The 21,723-nt window shown below is 41.8% G+C and overlaps 1 protein-coding gene across 2 annotated transcripts in view; it reads left to right on the top strand.

The window, feature by feature from the left end:
- Positions 1-20,986, top strand: part of Lim1 (LIM homeobox 1) — a 106,304-nt gene extending 85,318 nt beyond the window's left edge. For both annotated transcript variants that reach the window (XM_019056784.2, XM_019056793.2), the window contains exons 6-8: positions 13,903-14,185; positions 15,246-15,404; positions 17,742-20,986. In XM_019056784.2, the coding sequence (XP_018912329.2) occupies positions 13,903-14,185; positions 15,246-15,404; positions 17,742-17,800 (501 nt within the window). In that variant the 3' untranslated portion in view covers positions 17,801-20,986. The remainder of the gene's footprint in view (positions 1-13,902; positions 14,186-15,245; positions 15,405-17,741) is intronic.
- Positions 20,987-21,723: the final 737 nt, after the last annotated feature.

The raw sequence follows: 21,723 nt of genomic DNA, 5'->3' as shown, positions 1-21,723 counted from the left end.
CCGGTTCCCCGTCGTCTTTGGTTTTAGTGAGAAAGGACGCATCATACATTACAGCCCATAAAACTTGGACGTTCGCTGCACGCGTTACATTTTGTCAAAGATACAAGTGCAGGAAAGAAAGGGGAACAAAGGGTCTATCGCGATCTTCGCCCAAAATCTCCGCCCTCTCGTAGGTGGTTAATCATAAATGTCCAGAATCAAAGTCATTTGCATATGGTTAATGCGCGAGGGAAAACGAATCTCGAAATAAAATATGACGACGGGAAGGGGGAGGGGGGCGAGTCTGGAGGGGAGGCGAGGGCGGAGGTGGAGGTGGAGGTGGAGAAAATTAACACAGAAAAGGCAGACGGCATGACCCGGCTCGGAAAAAAAATTCGACTTCGGGAAAAATAAAAAGAAGGATCGCGCGGACGACGGTAGAGAGGGAAGAATTATTTTGAATATTGATGGGGGACGGCCGCAATGGGGGCGGGGGCGGGTGGGGGGAGGCTCAAATGAGTTATCGAGGCAAGACTTTGAAGGTGCACAAGGCTCACCTGGAGGACCCGTAATTGTCAGGGCCCGTGGGCGGTTTCGGAGGTAGTTAATAACCTTTTTACAGTAAACCTTTTGTTTCAGGGCACGGGTCGAGGAAGGATTAAAAATTGATGGGTTTCTGAAGCGGCGCGTCATTTGCGAGGCCCGGTGACCTCTCACCCCCGAAAATGACAGAAGGCCGATGCGCCGAGGGCTTGGGGGCGGGTCCGTACCCCCTGCCGTGCGGGCGCGGGCAAAAATAACACACACCCGTACTGCCGTGCTAAGGAAAAACGCCGTATGAACCTTTAGACGTTGCTTAATTTTCTTCGATTAAAACCGAATTTACTGGGAAAATTTATGAATATTGTTTTCCAAAATTTTCAGAAAATTTTGTACGCAATTTAATCTAAAATATCTGCAAATTTCAAGGGAAAATATGTATACATTTTATTCAAAAGTACGCGTTTTATCAAGGGGAAATTTTGCAACGCCTAAGGGTTCATACGGCGTTTTTCCTTGGCACGGCGGGGCCTATATCCGATTTTATGCATCGGATCTGTTGTTCTTGGGTGCACGAAAGCGTTTTTGTGAAAGGGCGAGCCGCCTCCTCCGCCGGGCTTCCCGATGGCGGATCGTGCCGCGGATGAGGGATGCGAATTGCGAGGGCCCTTTTTCGCTATGGTCCAGCGCTGTGTTCTACCTTTTCTGCGTGTCGGAAAAAGTCATCGGCGTCTGGTCGGCCGGCGTGTTTACAAGACTTGGGCGCTTTCGTGGACATTTATCTTTTTCCCTGCTCGGCTAGTGCGACCTAGTTGCCTCATAGTGCGACATTTTTTCTCGTCTAAGAAGCAATCTCGGAAATTGACTAAACACAAAACAGTTGAATATATTAAAAAATTTTGCCGAGGTGATAAGAAACATTCTCCAGCTGCCAATTATAAGCGTGCTTTTGGTATATTACCTAATTTTCTTACTTTGGACGGTTATATGGCTCGAAGTTCTCGAAAATGCATTTTTTTTTAGTCAGAGACAAGTGCATACGCCATGCACGGTAATGAAAGTTGCTTCACGTTGTTTTATCAAATATTTTTAGTTGAAACGGAATAATAAAACTTCCTATAATTTTGTTCAAAGTCCCAAATTTTGATGCAATTTTTATCAAACTTTGACAAAAATGACAAACCTTGTCAACGTTTTCTTATTGCCCTAAAATTGACGGAGACTGATATAAATCCATCAAAAGAAAAAAAATTCTATCGGATTTCACAAAATCCACCGAATACATTATAATCTTGGTTTTCTTCGGCAATTAAAGAAAAACGTAAATAAATTTTTCTGCAAACTTTGATGTCCCCCTTAAATTATAAAGGTTGTTTCTCTTTTCCTCACTTTAAAAACAGTCGTTACAATGACGACCTTTTCCTGAACAATAAGTACCGTTAATTTCCCATAAAGTTACCACTTTTCCAACAACCTCATTTTTCTCAGTAAAAATTTGATAAAACGATCGAAAGCTGCCGATAATTTTTGCTTTGGTAGATTTCCCGCCAAATCTGACAAGTCGGGACGGCGGGCGTCTAGGTGGACCCGGACTCCCCGGACGGCCGGGCTTGGCGGCAGGGTCGCCACTTGCCTTCTGCCGCTCTCGCCAAAAACCACTCATCCACACCCACTCCCACAGGACATAGGCGTTTCTATCCTAGGAGCGGAGCCTTGCCGTGCCGCCGAGCATTGTCTTAATACTATCATCGCACACAATGACCCGACCGAAGATCGGATCCCGACGCGATCTCGGATCCCCGATCCCGGGTCCGTCTCCAGTCGGGGACCGGGGAGGCGCAACACCTGTAGTGTACCAAATGGATCAATTTGTCTCGTCCCCTTTTCATCCTGCCGCGCGCTCCGCTTCGAAATTGCGTGTTGCCAACCGCGCTCTTCTCCTCTCACGACTCCCGAGCTCTGTCACGCATTCTCGTCGCCAGCACCCCGTTGGATGTCTCGGGGTTCGTTCCTGGATCAGTCCCGAAACTGCCTGATGGTTGCTGATTATTGAAATCTGATAGACAAAGCAATAGACAAAGCATAGACAAATCAATAGACAATCAATAGTCGAATCAGTAGCTCCAAATCAATGGACAAATCAATAGACAAATAGACAAGTCAGTAGACAAATCAATAGACAATTCAATAGACCAACAGAAAAATCGATAGACAAATCAATAGACGAAGCTAAAGACAAAGCTATATACTAATTGGACGTACTTCTATCAAACGGACCTAAGCGCCATAGGTGAGAAGTAGAGGGGCTGATGCGGCGAATGCGTCCGGCTTCCTCCGTCCTCTACTCGCAATGCTTTTCCATGGCGCCAGGTCCGTTTGACAGAACGCGCTTTCGGATTCTAAATTCCTCAAAAGGAACTCAAATTGGCGCTTAGTTCCGTTAATAGAAATATGTCCAATTAATACACAAAGCTATCGGTTGGAACGGATTGTTGTTATAGATTGAGAGGGAGATGATTGGACTTACTAAAGGATCCCTCATGCGGGTTGCCTTAAGTTAATCCATAACTTACCTTCTTTGTATATTGCAACCACCCGCTTCCACCAATAGGATCGCTTCATTTTATCTTTGTCTTCTTTGTCTATCGCTTGGCCTAACAATGTCTATAATCAGCCCGCTGACTTACGTATTGATTTTTCCACTTGTTCGTGTCAACGTATGTAGACCGGTCCCAGGGGTTTACCGAGTGATTACTTGTAGAATAGAAATCCCGCACTTCCTAATCGTAGAACTCGTCACGGAGACACAAGCAACTATTTTAACTCCAGAGCGATGCGTTGTGCATATCTCGTAGTTTGAAGGAGTTTCACTCCGGCCCGTCGCGTCGTCTTACAGATCAGTTGCGTCGAGGTGCAGCGCGCAGAGCTGGAATTGACTGCTTTAAACAAAAAACGCTTAACTTGCACGAGAGCTTCAGTATGCAACAAAGGATCTCTTTTTCCCAGGATTATTAGCAATTTAAAGGATTCTGCCAAAGCCCAAGGGAGAAATGGGATTCCGAATGATAAATGTGAATTATTCAAGTAGAACGTTCGCTGAGTCATATGCACCACGGCTCGAGCTCACTCACACCCAGACCGGCACCGGAGCTAAAACAAAACGGCAAAATATGAGAGGAGCAACGAGAAAGCCGTGCAGTTCCTGCAGTTAGCATCTACCCCTCCATTTTTTTCCCTCCTTCGTTCCTCTTTTATTTTGCGCCCCGTTTAATTTTGCTTGAGTGTTACTTTTTTCCGCACGGACGCTCTCGGTGTTTTTGAAACCGAAACGCAACGCTCCAGCCGGCTCTTTCACGCTCATAACATTTTCATACTAGGTATATTAGATTTGCCGAGCTTAATAACTGTTTAATTCCTCCTCCCACCCGAACACCTTTCGGGATCCTGCCACTTTCGGCGCCTTTTTTTTCTCTTTTTCGTCCGCCACCCCCGCCATCCCCGCCTCCACCTCCGACACGCTTCTGTCGTACAACCGCGCATAAAAAAGAATGACAGATTGGCTCGGGCTCTTTGTCTTTTTTTTCACGCGCATACAATTAACGGATCAAATGGTCTGTGGTTTACAAGTGCTTTTATACTTTCCGACCCGCGTGCCTTGCCGGCTCGATCTCGGCTCCCGTTTTACTGTTTTGAAAATCAATCACTTGCGTTAATCGCTTTTTGATGGGACTTCCATTTAATCGGTTCCCCGGTCTCCGAGGTGACCTTAGCGTTAAATAGGTCACTGGTTCGCAGCGAGTTTGTCGAAGTCGTTTGGAAGAATTTTTAAAGTATGCTCCGATGAAAAAGTTTCCTTTCTTCGTGAACAGCTTTTTCTAGCACGTAAGTATGCTACGTTTCAGAGATTTGAAAAGGAAAATCCTTCGCAGTCGGTTCAAAAGTCTTCAAGCGTTGTTAACAATAAATACCAGATTAAATTTCATTTCAACTTTCAAATTTTTAAGGAGCTCTTTGTTAAAATATCTTATAACGTGACTCTGAGTTTTAAAAAATGAACATTTAAAGGGTTGAGGAACTTTGAACTCTCCGATTCTAAATACGTTTCACAGACCTGAGCCGGTTGTGTTGCCTACATGAGCTCAAAAAAAATTGTAAAAAATATCAATTTTATACATGAGTCGATTCAATCGGCGAAGTTCCATTCCCTCCTTTAGTTTTTTAAGACTAGGTGTTTTTCATTCGTGTAGACTGCCTCAGAATGTGTCTTCCTTGTTTCTGCCTCTTAGTTACATTTTTTTGGGGGAAGGAAGAAGGAAGTGAGAAGATTACCACACAAAACATCGAAATGAGATCGTGGAGCATTCAAATATTTTTTTCTTCGGTAAAACTCTTTTGCGGCACGGATGCAGTTTTTCCGAAAAATCCCTCAGTTATGATAAGAAATGGGAGATTCTACTGAAATCGACCGATTAAAATGAGGAAGGATTCGAGAGAGATATATGAGAGTGCCTCGTCGAATTATTGTTTCAAGTTAGAAATTTTAGCGCCGTTTGATTTCTGGAACAATAAACGACTTTGTCGTAAGCAAATATGCTGTTTCATGTTATTAATTAATAAGATCGACCCAAGATTACGGGGTCAGATTTCCTACACAGCGGCGGTAGTGTGTACCCGCGAGCTTTTTGTTTTCCTCCTCGGACGGGCCGTAAACTTGGCCGAGCGGAGATGCACCAGTGAGTACTCCAGCTGACCTCATGGACATTATACTTTTATAAAGGATGTATTGTATTGATCGGCTCCAGAGGACCAGACGCATTAAAAGGTGTTCGTCCTTCGATCACACGTGATACAAGACAATAGGCATCATTGTTCATGCGAAGCTCTGCTCCTATGACGTTGTCAGATTACGATTAAATCCACCTTTTATTCGTGAGCTTGAAAGTAAATGGCCAAACTTTATTCAGCGCATCTGGCTGCGTCGGTTGTCAAGCTCATCAACATGGCGTCTGCTCGAGTCTGACTTGACTCTCGGTCTTGAAAACTCATCGACGAATCGTAGAAGGCGGGAGTAGGGCTCACCTTGATCCATCATCTTATGTCGTAGGCGGGAAGGGGGTTTGGGATTCTGGTGTACAGGATGCAAGAACTAAAACATATTCAAATGATGTGAATGGTCAGTGGGTGAGTGGGTGTGTGAGGGGGTGGGAAACTATTGCCATGCTTGGATATTTTTAATGGAGGTGAATTAATGTGGGAAAAAAGTCTTATCCGGTGAGGTTTGAGGTGATGGGGGGATTAAACGGCTAAAAATCCCCAAAATCTGGGAAAATAGCCCCTTTAGAAAGCTTTTTGAGGTACAAAAAGCTACAAATTCGAGATCTTCTAGATGCCTTGCCTTCCTTGCTACGCTTCAAACGCTACGAACTTCATCAGAAAGTTTAGTCGAAGAAAACAGTTACATTAAAAGCAGAAAAAATCAAGCTTCACTGGAAAAAAAAACACATTGGATCTAGAGTCCAGACTCTTAAAAATATCGACAAGAAAAAATACTCTTGATTCAATCAGATTTAAGCTTAAATTAAGAACCAAGCCTCTTAATTTGAGCGGATTTTCTTTTGATTTAAGCTTAACTCTGAATGAATCAAGAGTCCTTTTCCTTGTCAATGTTTTCAAGAGTCTGGACTCTAGATCCAATGTGTTTTTTTTTTCAAGTGTTCATATAGACCTCTCGCCCCTTTTGCCCGAAAAAAAAACCCTAATTGCGCAGTCTCAAATCCGTCAAAAACACTCGAAATTCTGCCACTTCAATCGTGTGTCTTTAAAAAGCACGAAGTTGAAAACCACGATTTTCGTCTAAAATACGCTGTCACCACCAACTGTAAACGTCTAATTCTCTTCTCTTCCCCTTTTGGACCACAAGATATTACAGGTCAAAAGTAGTTTGCCTGTAACGTAAAAAACTGAGAAACAGGGAAGAAAGGAGAAAAAATGGAGGCGTGTTTAACGGTCGATTCCATAGGAAAGCAGAAACGGGAGCCAGAAACGGTGCGGAGCGCTCCCCAATTTATTCGCGTAGAGCGGAGAACTTTGAAAGCTGTCGCCGGGAGCCGGGAAAAAGAGCAGGGGCCCCGCGAATCGAGTGCCAAAAACATACCCCGCGTTGCCCAGCGAATCGCGCCAACGGCTCCTTCATTAAGCCGCCCTTCCACAAGCAAGACGCGACGGGAACCGCGCGACCGAGCAATGATTTAAATCTGCCCCTTGCACGAGACATTGGCGAGGCCTTCAATGACAACGAACAGGTTTAAAATCATCGGACCCGATCGCGCAGTAACCTCGCCGCGTCGCGCGCCGTCTGTGGAACCGTGGATCGAGCACGGGGAGTTTATCGGGGGCCCGCATCAAATTCACGGCGCCCCTCGCCGAAGGGCGGGGACGACCGTGAATATAAAAAAAATACATGCTACAGAAATTATGTATCCATGTATTTCGTCTCCTTTTCTCTCCTTTTCTTTTGCCTTTTTTTTTAATTCATTAATTATTCATGGGAACGTACATAATGCGCGAAGCAAAGCGTATAAATTTCGAAATTCATTTTATCTCGCGGTGGCTCCAGTCCGCCCATTTGTCTGCTTCGGCGTGGAGGAGGGCGCGCATCCAGGGGGGCTGGGGGGCTGTCCCTCCGCCGCGATAGGGCTCAGAATCAGTCGGACTGATATGGAAAAATTGTGATCCACATTCCCGACTCGGAGGTTCTGAGATCGAATCTCTCTCGTGGTTGCACGTTAATTACTGCCGATCGGTCCATTCCTCCATTAGCCTTGCCCAGTGCCTCGGATGCTCTCTGCCTACTTGAATCCATCCGTGTCAAAACCTCGCAAGTCCACTTCTGAAAGAACCACACATCCCATAAGACTACATACATATCAGGGCTCATTAAGAATTGGACTTGATAGGTTTCAGAATCGACGGATTCAGTTCTTAACTTCCATGAGCACCCGAAGCTCGGTCCGCGCGATGTCGGAGCAGCGACTAGTGGCCACGCCCCCTTCCTCCTCGAGAGCATGCAACTTCACGTCCAGCCTGCACACACATCAACCCGCACTCACACACACGCCGGTTTACATGCACACCGGCCATCGGACCAACACGCATCAAATCGCTTTTGCTTATATGGCGAGCCCATAAATAAAAATTATGAATTTACAGTGGGCCGACTCGGAGCGATAACTCAAAAGTTTCAAACGGTTGCGGGAAAAAATTAATGCGAAACTACTCGTACTTTGGAGTTTGTTTACCGACGCGACTCTGGCCGTCGCTAATGACTCGCTGGTCGGCCGTTAAATGACTTTTCTGTTTCGAATTGAAGCAACGCATCGTGAGAAAATAACTAAATCTACATTAACCCGTGGATTAGCAAAAAATGTGATGACTCCCTTCTGAGTACGAAGATTACAAGTCTAACATTTTATTCTCGTCTTGCGTCAATTAGGGTGGATGATGTCTTATTTCGCCGGGTCAAAGTGTGTAATTTAGTGTCCTCCACCTTCCTTACACGAATGATGTGCGTTACGCATTTGCAGGTCGATTATTGGAACTCTGTCGGTACGGCAAGACAAATCCCACTGTATCTGTACCATGCACAGGGATCAATATGAATGGAAACGTGGTCAAAACAGGATTATAAGTACCATTGAAGTTTTTGGCCTGTTTTTCCAACTTCGTATTCCAACTTCAATTATAAACTATCGTCTTTCAATGTCTCGCCGCACTGTGATACAATTTCAAAAATTGAATCGTCGATGTAAGTCTCATATCCCTGATAAAGAACCTAATTGTAGGAATCATTACATAATCGCAGTAAAAAACTACCCTGACTTTTTTAAATGTTGATATCTCCGCTGTTTCCCACTGCAGAAACTTGGCGTTTGGTACTGTCTCATAGTTTTACCTTTAGCTTGTATATCACTAAGATTCGGCCATCAAGACACAATTCCGAAAGAAGCGCAACTCCATCACCCGCATTATTTATCGTTTCCCGGACAAATGAAAGTTTGAATGTTCAAAAGTTCCACATTTCAATGTTGCCAAATTTCTCATCGCAAATTGCATTTCTACCAGGAGATTAATGGATATTTTGACCTGAGAATTTCGCCGATTTCCGTCAAATCTCGTACAAAAATCGGACAAATTTTGAACATTAATTGCACATGCATAATCCTCCTGCTCTACATTCACTGGCGACGGCAAACAAGTCCGCATGTACGAATGCGCCTCGGAAGCTTTTCGAAGCTATTGTTCAGGCCGGCGATGCCCGACGCTGGCGAGCCCGGAATGGAGGAAAAACAAATTTAAAAACAGACGCTGGGTGGGAACAAAAACAAACGGAGCCCAGGCGATGGAGCGCATCGGTGAAATAGGGCATAGGGGGCACCGGCACGGAAGGGGGGCGGGGGAGGCGCTCCCTGGCGTCAGCATCGGCGTCGCGGCGCGGAATTCGACGCTGTCAAGACAGTGACAAGCGTCGACTGTTGATTGCAAATGACAGCCGTCGAGCTCGTAAAAACCACCTATGCGACATGGAGTTCCACGGGGAGTTGCGTGGTTTGAGCACGGCGCGGGGGGTGGTCGTCTGTGTGCCCGGATATGAAAATTTTGTCATGCTCCGTGTGGCAGTGGCTGCGAATATCGCTGCCGGCAACTCAGGACGCCGGCGCTTGGCCTCCGAGGGTTCGCTGTCCTCCACTCCGCCCCCCGAACCCCCTCCTCCCCCCCGCCGCCGCCCGCTCGCCACGCTCTACCCCTCTTCCGAAACCCCCTGCTGCACGTCACGAGTTAATTTTCATGTCAGGTGAACATGTCAGTCGCCTGGTTCCTTCTGATGTTTTCACTTTTTCTCTTTCCCGACGGATTTTCCCCGGCCCCGCCTCTCCGAGCTCGTGCACGGCAGGGAGCGGATCCTGAGAAAAAGTTCGGTTCCCATCGACAGTAACGTCTGAATTTTATTTTCAACTCATTTGCTCCGTGGTTTGGCTCTGCGAACGTCCTAGAACTTTAATGTTCAAATGTACTATCAATGTTTTATGTTTTGTTGAGTCAAAGGTGCAACTAGCCAAAATAGTTCGCACTCATATAGTATTTTGTAATTATAAAAGAGATTAAGTTCATTTCGGAGGAGATGAAAATATAAACAATTATTTAAAAAAGAAACTAGGTTAGGTTAAATTTCGTGGCAGCAAAGTAAATATTATGTGACCCTTAACAGCCGTACAGACTGTACAAAGCTTTAGAACTGCATGAAAATCCATGCCATTACCAGGCGTATAGTGGTGATTTGAAGACGGTGAAAGACGATTTAGAGCTCCGATTTTTTTCGAGAGTTTGTTTGTCCATTTTTTAAAGTAAGCTTTTCTTTAAAATCACGTTTCTGAAGTGAAAATCTCATACCATTATAGCTCTGCTTATGCTCGAAAAGTTTGGCGCATGTGCGAAAAATTTCAAAAACAACGGGTACCTAGTTATAAAAATAACTCAGTTTTGAGTTTCCCGGTAGCAGAAATGCAAAATTTGCTGAAATTTCATCAAATTTTACTTTAAAATTCCATTAAATTTTCTAAAACTTCTGCAATTGACTTATGCATGAATCCATCAAACGTATGGAAATTGGAAAAGAGAAAGAATTAAGTCAAATTTTGAAGTTTCTTTTCGAACTCTAGAATACTTGTTGCGGCTTCATATGCGCAGCCTCTGAAAAATCTTTGAAATTTCACTCGTTGCCCAGCACCGAAGTCTTTTTGTGGATAGTTACAAACAGTCGAAGAAAAACGTATACCCCGAACTACGTAAGACGGTAGCTCCAAGTTGCGTCATCCCGATAAAATGTAAACAACCAGGCGACAAGCGTGAGATGATGCGTGGGTGGACGAGGACAAGGGCGCTAACACGGGCGGCGCATCAAAGGAACAACAGAATCACTTGACTTCATCTGTTGAGCAAGTGCATCGAAAAACCATTTATCAACCCTTGATCCCGAGCTGAGAGGGCGGCTATTCTTTCTGCCGATTTTCCCCGGCCTTTCTCTCCCGTCTTCGGAGCCCATTTTTCTCTCACAAGTCAGTTTTGCACTAATTCGCAGGCTCCTGGGAGACTGGGTCCTGGTCATCGCACCCAGATCCCGAACCGCGGGGAGCCTTTATTAATCGAGCCTCGCTGACATGTTGCTCCCTTCCTGGATCGCCGCCGGCACCCAGGGACACTTGTGCAATCCGCCGAAATATCGATACTCCCCACCCTCAAAATCGAGTTTTTTAAAGGGTATGAATAGGTCATATCGATTCCCGAATCGAGCTCATTACACCCGTCGATCAATCGATATTGCAATCCCTGAATCGAGTTTTTCCGAGGGATTGAATAGGGTGTATCGATTCCCGAGTTTGTGTCGCAAACAACACTCTGCGTCCGTCGACCAATCGATATCGCAATCCCTGAATCGAGTTTTTCCGAGGAAACGAATAGGGTGTATCGATTCTCGAATCGAGATCGCATAGTAAGGGGAGTTTCTCCCACATCCGTCAACGGGACAACGGGACAAGAGGCCTTTAGAAGTCCAACGCTGCTCCAGGCCTGAGAACAATGCGATGACGAGAGCCACAATCAAATTTATTACGCTCCCTTTTTCCCAGTAAATAGCGATTTAGGTTTTTTCTTCTCTCTTTTTTTGCTCTCATTTTCCAGACGCTCATTATTTATCGGGTCTCGTGTTCCGTTCAGACGGCTACTTTCCCTCGCTTGTTTCTCTTTTACCGTTATAGGGATGCTACTGTTGCAAAAAAGGTCAGACGTGGTGATAAAATGTCTTCTCTTTTTCAAGAGGGCGAGAGAGACTAAACGTGCCTCGGATGGTAGCCTCGCTGGATGTAATTCCTAAGCTTGTTAAATTAGCGTATTTGAAGTTCTCTTTTAAAAATCCTGCCTTTCGGTTGTTTAGCATATCTTTCGTGATTGGTGTTATTTTAGTAAGCGTTTTATACAAAGCCAAGAGTAAAATTCATATTATACATAACCAACCTAAAATTTACAATTTGACAAATTACATATTTGCAATTGCCAAATCACATTATATTATTCCATGACCTGCTGCTGACAAGTCATCAGCTTAAGTCACTTGCCTTTCGAATATAGCTTTCATTACGCGAAACCAAAATGCGTGATACAACTATTTCAACTCCTGAGCCGCTCAAATTGTATCCATCAAGTTGAAGGCGAACTTGATTTTCGTTCCTGTAAGTTATTCAGACGTTAACGCAAGAGCGGTGCGATATTCTAATTCTTGTGACTTATCTCAATGTCTCAAGAAAACTAGTTTGAAGAGTTATTCTTCCGTTGAGTTCAACGTAAAAAGAGACCTGACTTCAACTTAGGTTTTTACATCTGCACTGAAACTGAAGGTCAATTTGAATTTTTGGTATAATCGACAAGATACTACATGGTAGCATACATCAGCATTTGGTAGTATTTATCATAACTATGGTGAATGCTGGCAGGAATCTGGTTATTTTCTCCCATTAATACCACTGTTTCATAAATCAAGTAGACCTTTAGTAAAATTTACTATGCTCTCTCTTCAGTGTTCTTAATATTTCTGCGAACTTTAGAGCTTTATCGCAGGGATATTTACGCTTCTGGGCAAGCTCAAAACCACTATTCACTCACTTTTACTCAAACTTATCCCTTGGTTTCTTTTCACTAAAAGTTGCCCAGCTCATCTCAGCTGGAGTACTTCCCATGCTCTCGGTTAAAGCGTATCAGTAATGTTTTTTTCGCGCGCTGATACGTATGTTCCCGAGAACCAGTTCAATAGCCCGGTCGTCAGTTACCGTAGATGAAGATGGGTCCACGCAGTGATCCTCAATCGTAAATCACCGAGGATCGAGGGGGGAGAGGAGCGGGCGTTGAGACGAATGGAGAGGAAGAGAAATGGAGGTATAAATACATCAAGCACACGTCACCGCGTTTCATAACTTTCATAAATTTGAGCGGCCGGCGACGCGTATTTTCATTGTGGTGGCCGCGGTCTACCGCTCCGGCTCCGAGGAACAGAGGGGACTCCACCGGAACCTAAATTAATGGTTCCTCGCCTAGAACAATTCTGCGGATAAAATTCTTTAATTGCATAGTTCGTTCTTCCGGAGTTTTTTCTGCCCTCGCGTCTTCGTTTTTTTCTGGATAAATAGTAGCGTTAAAGTCCTTACAATTTTAGTAAACACGAAAATAAACATGATCATACACTGGAAAAAAAATCTCGGTGTATTTACTAAGAAAAGGGTAAAATTACCAAGAATTCAGGGTTCTATTTGATCCCAGTTTTTTCCTTGGTAAAATTACCTATTTATGGAATTGGTAATTTTACCGAGAAATCTCTGGTAACATTGGTTGAACTTTCTCGGTGAATTTTACATGGACCTTGGTAAAAACGCCAATATTTTTTATCGACTGTGGTAGAATTACCGAGATAAAATGGCAAAGTTACCGGGAATTGATTACCAATAAAAGTGGTATTCTTACTTGACAAAAACAGTAAAAATACCGGTTTTTAGGTAAGTTTACCAGTCTGTCTTGGTAAAATTACCAATAATTGGTAAAAAAGTGAGATGGTAAAGGTACCAACGGACCTTGGTAAAAACGCCGAGAATTTTTTTCAGTGTCTAAAGTCACTTACAATTTTAGTAAACACGAAAATAAACTGATCATATGGCTGGTGTTGATTGAAAAATTCTTCGCATCGTTTACTCTTCCGGATTTTTTTCTGCTCTCGCGTCTCCGTATCTCTATGATAAAGTTGATTTGCAGAGGCGTGGCAAGCTTTGCGATGTATCGATTGATCTATCATTCAAACCTACAGTAAAGTATCGATAAATAGGGTGTTTGCAAACACTTTAATAATCGATTCTGCACCACAGCTTCAAATGGGAAGATATAGATCACCACTGATGATCCGCAGATCCGCGTGACCGGAAATTCCCCCGCTCAAAATTTGATAATTTGACTCTGACTCTGAAGTGACTCTATATTACTTAAATCGACGATGAATTGAATGCAATTTTGCAATTAGGAACCATAATCTCTGGCTCATCCATAAAATCACTTATGGGCATAGGGAAACGAATGATACATGCGCTGTTTCTAACCTGAGCCAAAAATTGTAGTTCCAAGTTGCAAAGTGTAGTTCAGGTGGAGTTTCATTATTCACTCAATCTCCGAGTCAATTGACTCGACCTTCTCTCAATATGGGAACTATATATTTTTATTTTAATGGTGTTCTTTATAGTATTTGTGTTATAATTGTGTATTAATTTTCCGGGTTTTTTCTGCTTTTTGTTTTAGGTCTGGTTCCAAAACAAAAGGAGTAAAGAAAGGCGACTGAAGCAGCTGACCGTCATGGGGAGGGGCCCGTTTTACTCGGGGTCTCGAAGACTCAAGGGCTTTCCCATGCCTTTGGGCTCCGGGGGCTTGGGAGATGAGCCCCCTCCAGGTTTCTCATATTTCGCATCTGGCGATGGGAAATTCGATTTCGGAGGATACGGTGGTCCAGGCTTTCATCCGGATTTCTTTCCGGGTCATCCCCATGGGCCGCCTGGCAACCCACCTCTACCTTTTAGTCCTCAAGGTGAGACTCCATTTTCCATCTACATCTCATATCTTAGTTGTGGCCTACAGCCTGTGTGTGCAAGCATCGTCAGGAAACAAAACATAAAACTCGGTCGATACAGGGAGAGGGACACAAAAAAACACAAGCTTTTGGTTGATTCTAAGGTTTCTCAGTTATTCTATCGTTTCCTTGGCTAAATTCAACGAATTGTACCAAAATCATGTCTTGATTTATGCTTTTTCCCTATATTAACCGGAGGTAACAATAGAACACAATAATAATTATTTTCTCTGTCTGATAACATACATATTTATTTTTACCCTAGAGGTGAGGTACGCAGTAATTTCGTGGTTGCATTTTTCAAATCGTGAATTTTATAATTTTTAATGCCTCCTTTGTCTTCTTTAAATTATTTGAGGGTAAAAAATCATTTATAAAAAAAATATATGTAAATATTTTTGATTTCATGTGGAACATCCCAGAGAAGAACTGATGATGTGCGATAATACTCGCACTATGCCGAGAAAAAAATTCGGGGCATCCATATTTTTTCAGCGACTATTTCGCACGTACTATTTGTTTCCGTACTAACTAAAAAAATTAAGATGCTTAAGTTGAATTCAATGAAAACCTTTTCGATATCCGCGCTGAAACACCACTCATACCGACGAAGAACATGACATCGCAAATCAAAAGCGCCTTGAACTGAAAGTCCAAAAAGGAGCGAAGAAAATTATTTTCATTTGCCATGGAATTGAATATTTTACAGCTAATTTTGAAAAGGAGAGTCTTAGGAGTTAGCGCCGCGAATGGACAGCCAATCCAGAAGCAGGTTTGAAAAAAAATATGATCTCCCTTTACGATGATATTAGAGGCCAAAAAATATGAAAAAAATACCTGCCTTGATATAGATTCATCTCATGGTTGTCGATGGTGGCTCGGCAGTCCTGAAGTGGTGCCATAAAAATTAATGATGTGTCTGCGCCTGTCTCCCCGACGGTTTTCCTTCTGAACTTAACCGGTGCGATGAAAAAAAGCAAGGATTAATTAAAGCATTGTTTTTTTTCCTGTTGCCCAGGTGGTCCGATGGACCCTAATAATATGGGAGGTCCGATTCCTAGCGAGTTCGGCGGTATGACTCCAGAGCCGGCCCCTGGATTTCTCCCCCAACAACCCCCCACGAGCGAGACGCAGATGCTGTCCCATCGAGCTAGTCCTGAATTCATTAACTCTCATGGTAAGTCATCGTTTTAATCCATCAATCAGCACGTACAGTTTATCGTTTTTTCGATGTTTTTCTCCTATCATAACTCCAACAACAAAGTGGTGGAGGTATCAATATTGCAAAGAAGAAGAAAAAGAAGAAATTTGGAGCCAAATAAAGTTTGCCAAAACTTGAGCGCAACAACTGAGTCCTTCAGACGACTAACTCATACTCTTCAATGATGCAATACTTATATATCCCCAAATTGTGTTTTTACCAGGAAACTGTCACGTGTCTTATCGAAAATTTTGCTGATGTTTCCTCTAACTACACGTAAAAATTAGCAAAAATTTGGATTTTTGGACATCAATTTCAAAGTCAAATTTTTATAAAACACATTCAAGTTTTTTAGTCTTCAGCGTATAAAACGACAGATCTTCAACGGTTGTTTTAATAAGCAGCGATTTCTACTTGGAGGTAGTTTTGCCTTTAATTTAGGGGCATCAAAAAAACTTGTTTTTATTCATTAGTTATTTCTCCAATAAGGCGGTCAAAATGTACCTCTAGATAAATTGGCTCAATTTTTTTTAAAGGAAGAAAAAGTTTCAATTGGCATGAAAATCGGAATCAGCATTAGACTTTTTTGCATTCTCTGTAGACGAATTAGCCTGAAGATTTTTTGCAAGAGATGTTATATCTAAAACTGCAATAATTCTCAAAAATAAAAGTAGGGCTCTCAGCAAGACTGGCGGGGTGCATGCGAGTGCGGACTACGATGAGATGGAAATGGATAATTTTTTCCGCGAGTATGAAGAGGGGGTGCGGGCTACTTGTTTCGTTAATCCGTTGAGGATTTCCGGTGTAGCGGGTGAGAGGACAAGAAGCCGGGCCACTGCTCACCGGTGGCAGAGGGCATTCATTACAATATCTGGAGCCTGAGCCATAAGTTCTAGGCCGATTAACTGATATTACGAGATTTCTGTCATTGGCCAGGAGTTCTCACACTGATCAACTCCAGTTCGGCTGGCCTCCTGCCAAATATTACCACCAGAACCTGTTGCACAGCGCTGCCGTCCTAAGGAAGAACGCCATATGAGCCTTCAGGCGTTGCCAAATCTCCCCAGATAAAACATGTATTTTTGAGAACGATTATGCGTATTTTTCCTTGAAATTTTCAGATATTTTCTACTAAATTGCGGACAAAATTATCTGAAAAAATTGAATAAAAAAATTCACGATTTCCCCAGTTAATTAAGGTTTTATTGAAGGAAATTTGGCAACGCCTGAAGGCTCATACGGCGTTCTTCCTTAGCACGGCAGCACAGCATCCGTCGTGAATTCCTCGTAAATTTACATGCAAATGTCACGATTCGAATTCAATACATTTGATAACTTTATGATCCATGCCAGGGGTTCCCAACATTAGTGTTTCACTCATGGTCCTTGATTATGAGTTATGATGTAATCATGCTAATTTTATTCTCGCGTTCTATGCCCCGGTCTTCATCGAGTTGTTCGGAGTCCCTCCGCACCCCCACCCCCTGCAGCCCCCCATCCCCCGGTCCCATCTCACTTTACCCCCCCCCCCCTTACCTCACATACCGGTCTTTGACGGCCTTCCTGTCCCTCATGGGTCAATTTTCCCTGACGATCGATCCACCCCCCCCCCCATCTATCTAAAATTTCCACGTGGTGTCATGACCAAACCGCATTGATAGCTCCTGATCTTCAAGCTCACTTGTCAGAAAGGCTTCGGAAATGAGCATAAGGAAAATGATGTAACATATTAGATGGATTCGTACAAAATAGGCCTTACGGTGGGAAAAAAATTGAGACAACTATACCGCAGCTTGGCGGGTTATTTATGCATCCTTAATCCATCGGCGGATCCAGACTTTTCGAACGGGGGGGGGGGGGGGGGTAGGAAGGTCCCCCTGGCAGGCTTTTCCCAGAAAATTTTCGAAATTTTAAAGCCTCCGATATGCAGGTTGAGTCGATTTCGTCATGAATAATTACTAAATATAAGCTTCCTTCCTTCTTTCTTCCTTCCCTTTTTCTTCCTAGTTTTTTTTGCGGGCGAACGGGAGTAAGGGCGTACATCCCCTACGCCCCCTCTCCTTGGATCCGCCCATGCAATCCCATCAGAATTTTTGACCTCAAATCGGGGTATTTATTTTTTCTTTTTCTTTCTTTTCTTTTCCTCCACCGGACCATTGAATATCCACCGAAGGCACATTTTCTCTGAGCCCATCTCACATGATTCTATGATTTTCGTTATGAGTTGTCTAAAATGCTTTAAAAATGAACATCAGGAAAAGAGTGTAATATGTGTTCGCTTGTCTTATCATTTTATTCCGTCTTTGTTCGCAGGGGGCAATGGTGCATTTCCGGATTCTCAACAGTTACAAAATGAAGGCCTCGTTTGGTGATAGTGACAGGGACTCCACTCCAAGTGCCATACGCCGTTGTTCTCTTGAGGCCAGCGACAGGACTCCCAGTCCTCATCAAGCAGTGTTGCCGTTTTTCGCGTAAAATTTTGCCTATTTTCACTGGTAAACATCAAAATTTTTGCAAATCGGCAGCTCTGTTATCAGGGTATCTCGTGCCACAGCGCGTGCGCAGAAGTTGCGTTGAAATTTTACCGCGCCACGTGAGCCGCACAGCCAATGTCGTGCGATCGCTCTCGGTATCAATTTATAAATGGACTTATTTCTGTTAAAGGGAACTATGTGCATTAAAACATGAGCCCTGAGACCCATAAAAATACATGCATAACACGGCTCATGTCATAATACACATAGTTCCGTTTGACAGAAATACGTCCAAATATCGAGATCGCTCGTGTGACACGGGCTTATGTCTGTAGCTTAATGTATTATTTTGTATCATTCTTTGTTAAGTTTGCAATATTTCCTGCGAAGGAGTGATTCTGCTGGATGGTTTATCCTAATTTTTATTCCTCTCATCACTTCACACCGAGCGAGATTGGAATACCTCTGAAGAGTTTCTCCTAATTACCCACTCACATTGCTCTGTCACCAAAGTTATGTTGTCAAAAAGCCTTTGCGTTTGTCTTTTTACATCACTTAGCAATTCCTGGATAAAAATCTGTATCTATTTGAGTCGCAAAAGGAAGAAATAAAGACAGAGAAAATAATTGTAATGCTCTTAAGTCTCATAGTCTTCTCTCTTTTAAGATCAAATGATGCAAAGACATTAAAGTACTCTTAGCTCAGAGTATAGTTTGAAACCGTCTTCTCAAACGGCTTTGGTGTCAAACAATTGATAAAAAAATTTGACCGGTGGTCATTGAGGGGATTTATGCCCACATAATTTTGTTTCTCTTATCATGACTTTTTAATTTTAAATCGACAATGAAGTGATATGATGGACGTGAGTACCATGATGTTTATTAAGCCCTAAGATCCATGATCATATCAAAGGCACAGGTTCAAAGGCTCATAATCACTACATTTCTGTTTAACAGAATAAATATGCTAAATATATTCATCTTTATTCAGGAATAGTTTTCGAATTACGCATGCTTTTATGTGAGTTCCTAAGTCCCTTAAATGTGTTGTTCCCAGAAAGACAACAGAATAGATCAATCAGAGTTTGAAAGCAGGAATAAGCATGCATATTACACTCTAAAATATCTTTTCTTTTGTGAAGTTGCCTTTTTTTAAAAAGTCCACTCCGTCCATCAAGCAATTTGTTCCCAAGGAAAACTTTTTTTAAAATATAAGATTCTGAAAGTGGACAAGAGGTGATAAAGACTGACTGCCCGAAACCTATTGTTTAGCATGCACATGGTATTGCGTCCATCAAGGAATAAGAAAATTCCAAAATAAATCTAAGAATAAAGTATGTACAGAATTAAAAGTGTGTATATAATGCATAAGCGCCGTGTACAGCATAATTTCTCTGTAAAGGAGAGTTTCTCACGAACGGACACGCAAAAGTATGATAATTGTGAAAATGATGTTGTTGAAAATGTAAAGTAGCGTAAAATTTGTGAATAATTTGAATGTTCTGTAATAAATTGCAATTTGTAAATGAATCTTACATTTAAAACAAAGCACAAAGTTCAACTCTAAGACTTTTGCAGTTTCTTTTTGTTCTCACTTAAAGTTTGTTCAAGATTTGACACGGCCGAGCTGGAATGTCTTGACTGAAAGTTAAGATCGTGGAAGGTTAAAAGCCGAAAGCACTGGACTTCCCCGTGTGTGCTCAGAAAGATAAATATTTACTAAGTATGCCCGTAAAGAATAGTGTCATGGATATTACGCACTCAAAAAAGAACCAAATTTTGTTCAATTCCAGAATGCCAATGATTTTACCAAAGTACAGTCAATTTTCCATTTTTGTGGAGATCGATAGCCGAAAATATTTCCTTTTATTCTTTCTTTTACAAAAAAAAACCAAATCCCAATCATACTGAACTTCTTTGTAATAAGTTAAGGCGAGTTTCACCAATCCTTAGTTCTTGAAATGTGCTCTGGGGCACACTTAATTTTTTTTGACCACAGTTCTTTTATGAATATAACATCACAATATTATAAATCCCCGAATAATCCCATAAGATTATGAAAGCATGAAGCGAAAGTATATTAATGAGATCATCTTGTTGTTCTCTCTCTTTTGTTGTATCTTTATGAAAAAGAATAAAGTAAAAGAAGTATAGTTCATGGCTTCTATGCTGATAGTTATGCGATAATGTGTTTAGAGTTGGGATGAAGCTGTATTTGTAAATAAATAAATATCCATAGATTCGTATTTTCAGGTACAATAGCTATGATTTTTATTCATTTATTTCATTATTTTTTATATTTTTTCCTCTCAATGCAATTTTTCTTACCTATTGGGGCGCTGTAATTTTATTCACGTGAATCGGTGAATTTATTTATTTATTATTTTTTTTGTACCTTGCCAAATGTTTATTTCGTTTGTATTATTTCTCCCTCCTCAAAATTATTTTATGTGGTGTAGGTTGACTATCAAATCACGTATAGTAATCTTCAAGATGTCTTATTATACAGTAATTTATTTTCGCATTTTTTGTAAAATAAATTGTAGACTATTGTATTTGTTGAACAAATATCCGCTCCTGATATCATGTTTCATCAAGAAGACAAATTTGGTACGAAATTGAAATCTTTGATCCACGAAGAATAATTGAAATTTGGCGTAATTTGATCTCTCAAAGCTCTTGACGAGCATAAATGTATATGACCTAGGTCTGGTGAAAAAAGGCGACACTCTGATACAACCTGAAGAGCCTAAGACAGGAAAATAGCTTGGTTCGTTTAATTGAATTCAGAGTGCTCGAAATTGAAGAGAGATCATTGTGCGTGTAATTCTCTTAATCAACTCCTCTGATTCCATTTGTTTAAACTAATATTTTAAATTTGTTTGGCTACGCACTCTGGGTGGTTGTGCAACAAACAAAAATAAGCGCAATCTGTTATGTTGTCCGATGTGTGTACCTGGTGCTCTTGAGTTAGTTTCATCATGTGATGACTTGTACAGGAATTAAGAGATTCATCCAATTTTGAATGTTTCAATTTTTGTTGCATTATGTAATAATAAAGAATAAACATAAATAAATGAAAAAATGAAGTATTATTATTTTCACCTCCTGTTTGGAACACCTCCTTAAAGTATCATCTTTACTGTTAAAAAAAAAAAAAAAAAAAAAAAAATCGTGTATTTTCCAAGTCCCTGAATTGGGTCTGAAACTAAGATTAACAATATCTAAACTCGTGGCTACAACCATACGTGGTAAGATAGGAAATACACGGAAAAATAAAAGAAAAATTATGGTAGATATTTTCTACTTTACTTTAATACCTACATCCTTTTTTAAAATGCAGTCTTTTACGAGGTATCGGTCACTAATATTTTTTGTATGGATTTTCCCATACTAGCGAGAACTTCATAAAAAATAGGTTTACCTACCACCTAACCACCTAGCCCTAACCACCTTTTTTAAATATGTAGTATTTTTCGAGACTGAAGAATTTTTGAAGTATGTCACGTCTTCTTTTCATTTCAAAAGTCTCCGAATGGTTGAGAGAATGATAGGATCTGGAAATCATGAAGCGTAAATGTCAAATCCAAGATCTTGAGATAGGAGCAGCGTTAACGCGTTAGCCACGAGTGGGAAAGAAGAAAAGTCCATCTTTTAAAAAATAAACATTCAGGTGAAGAATTATCTCACATCTAACTATTCAAAAATACATTCACCGAAAAAAAGTGAGGCGAATTTGACATTCTAGATGTAAAAAAGTGTGCGAGAACTTATAAAATGCTAAATTACCCGCTACAGCAGTTACTTTAGCAATGCCACTAA

This window comes from Bemisia tabaci, chromosome 6 (genome assembly GCF_918797505.1).
Source record: "Bemisia tabaci chromosome 6, PGI_BMITA_v3".
In the NCBI taxonomy this organism is placed as follows: Eukaryota; Metazoa; Arthropoda; class Insecta; order Hemiptera; family Aleyrodidae; genus Bemisia; species Bemisia tabaci.
The sequence above is the reverse complement of the archived record's forward strand: the minus strand, read 5'-3'. Positions and strand labels throughout refer to the sequence as shown.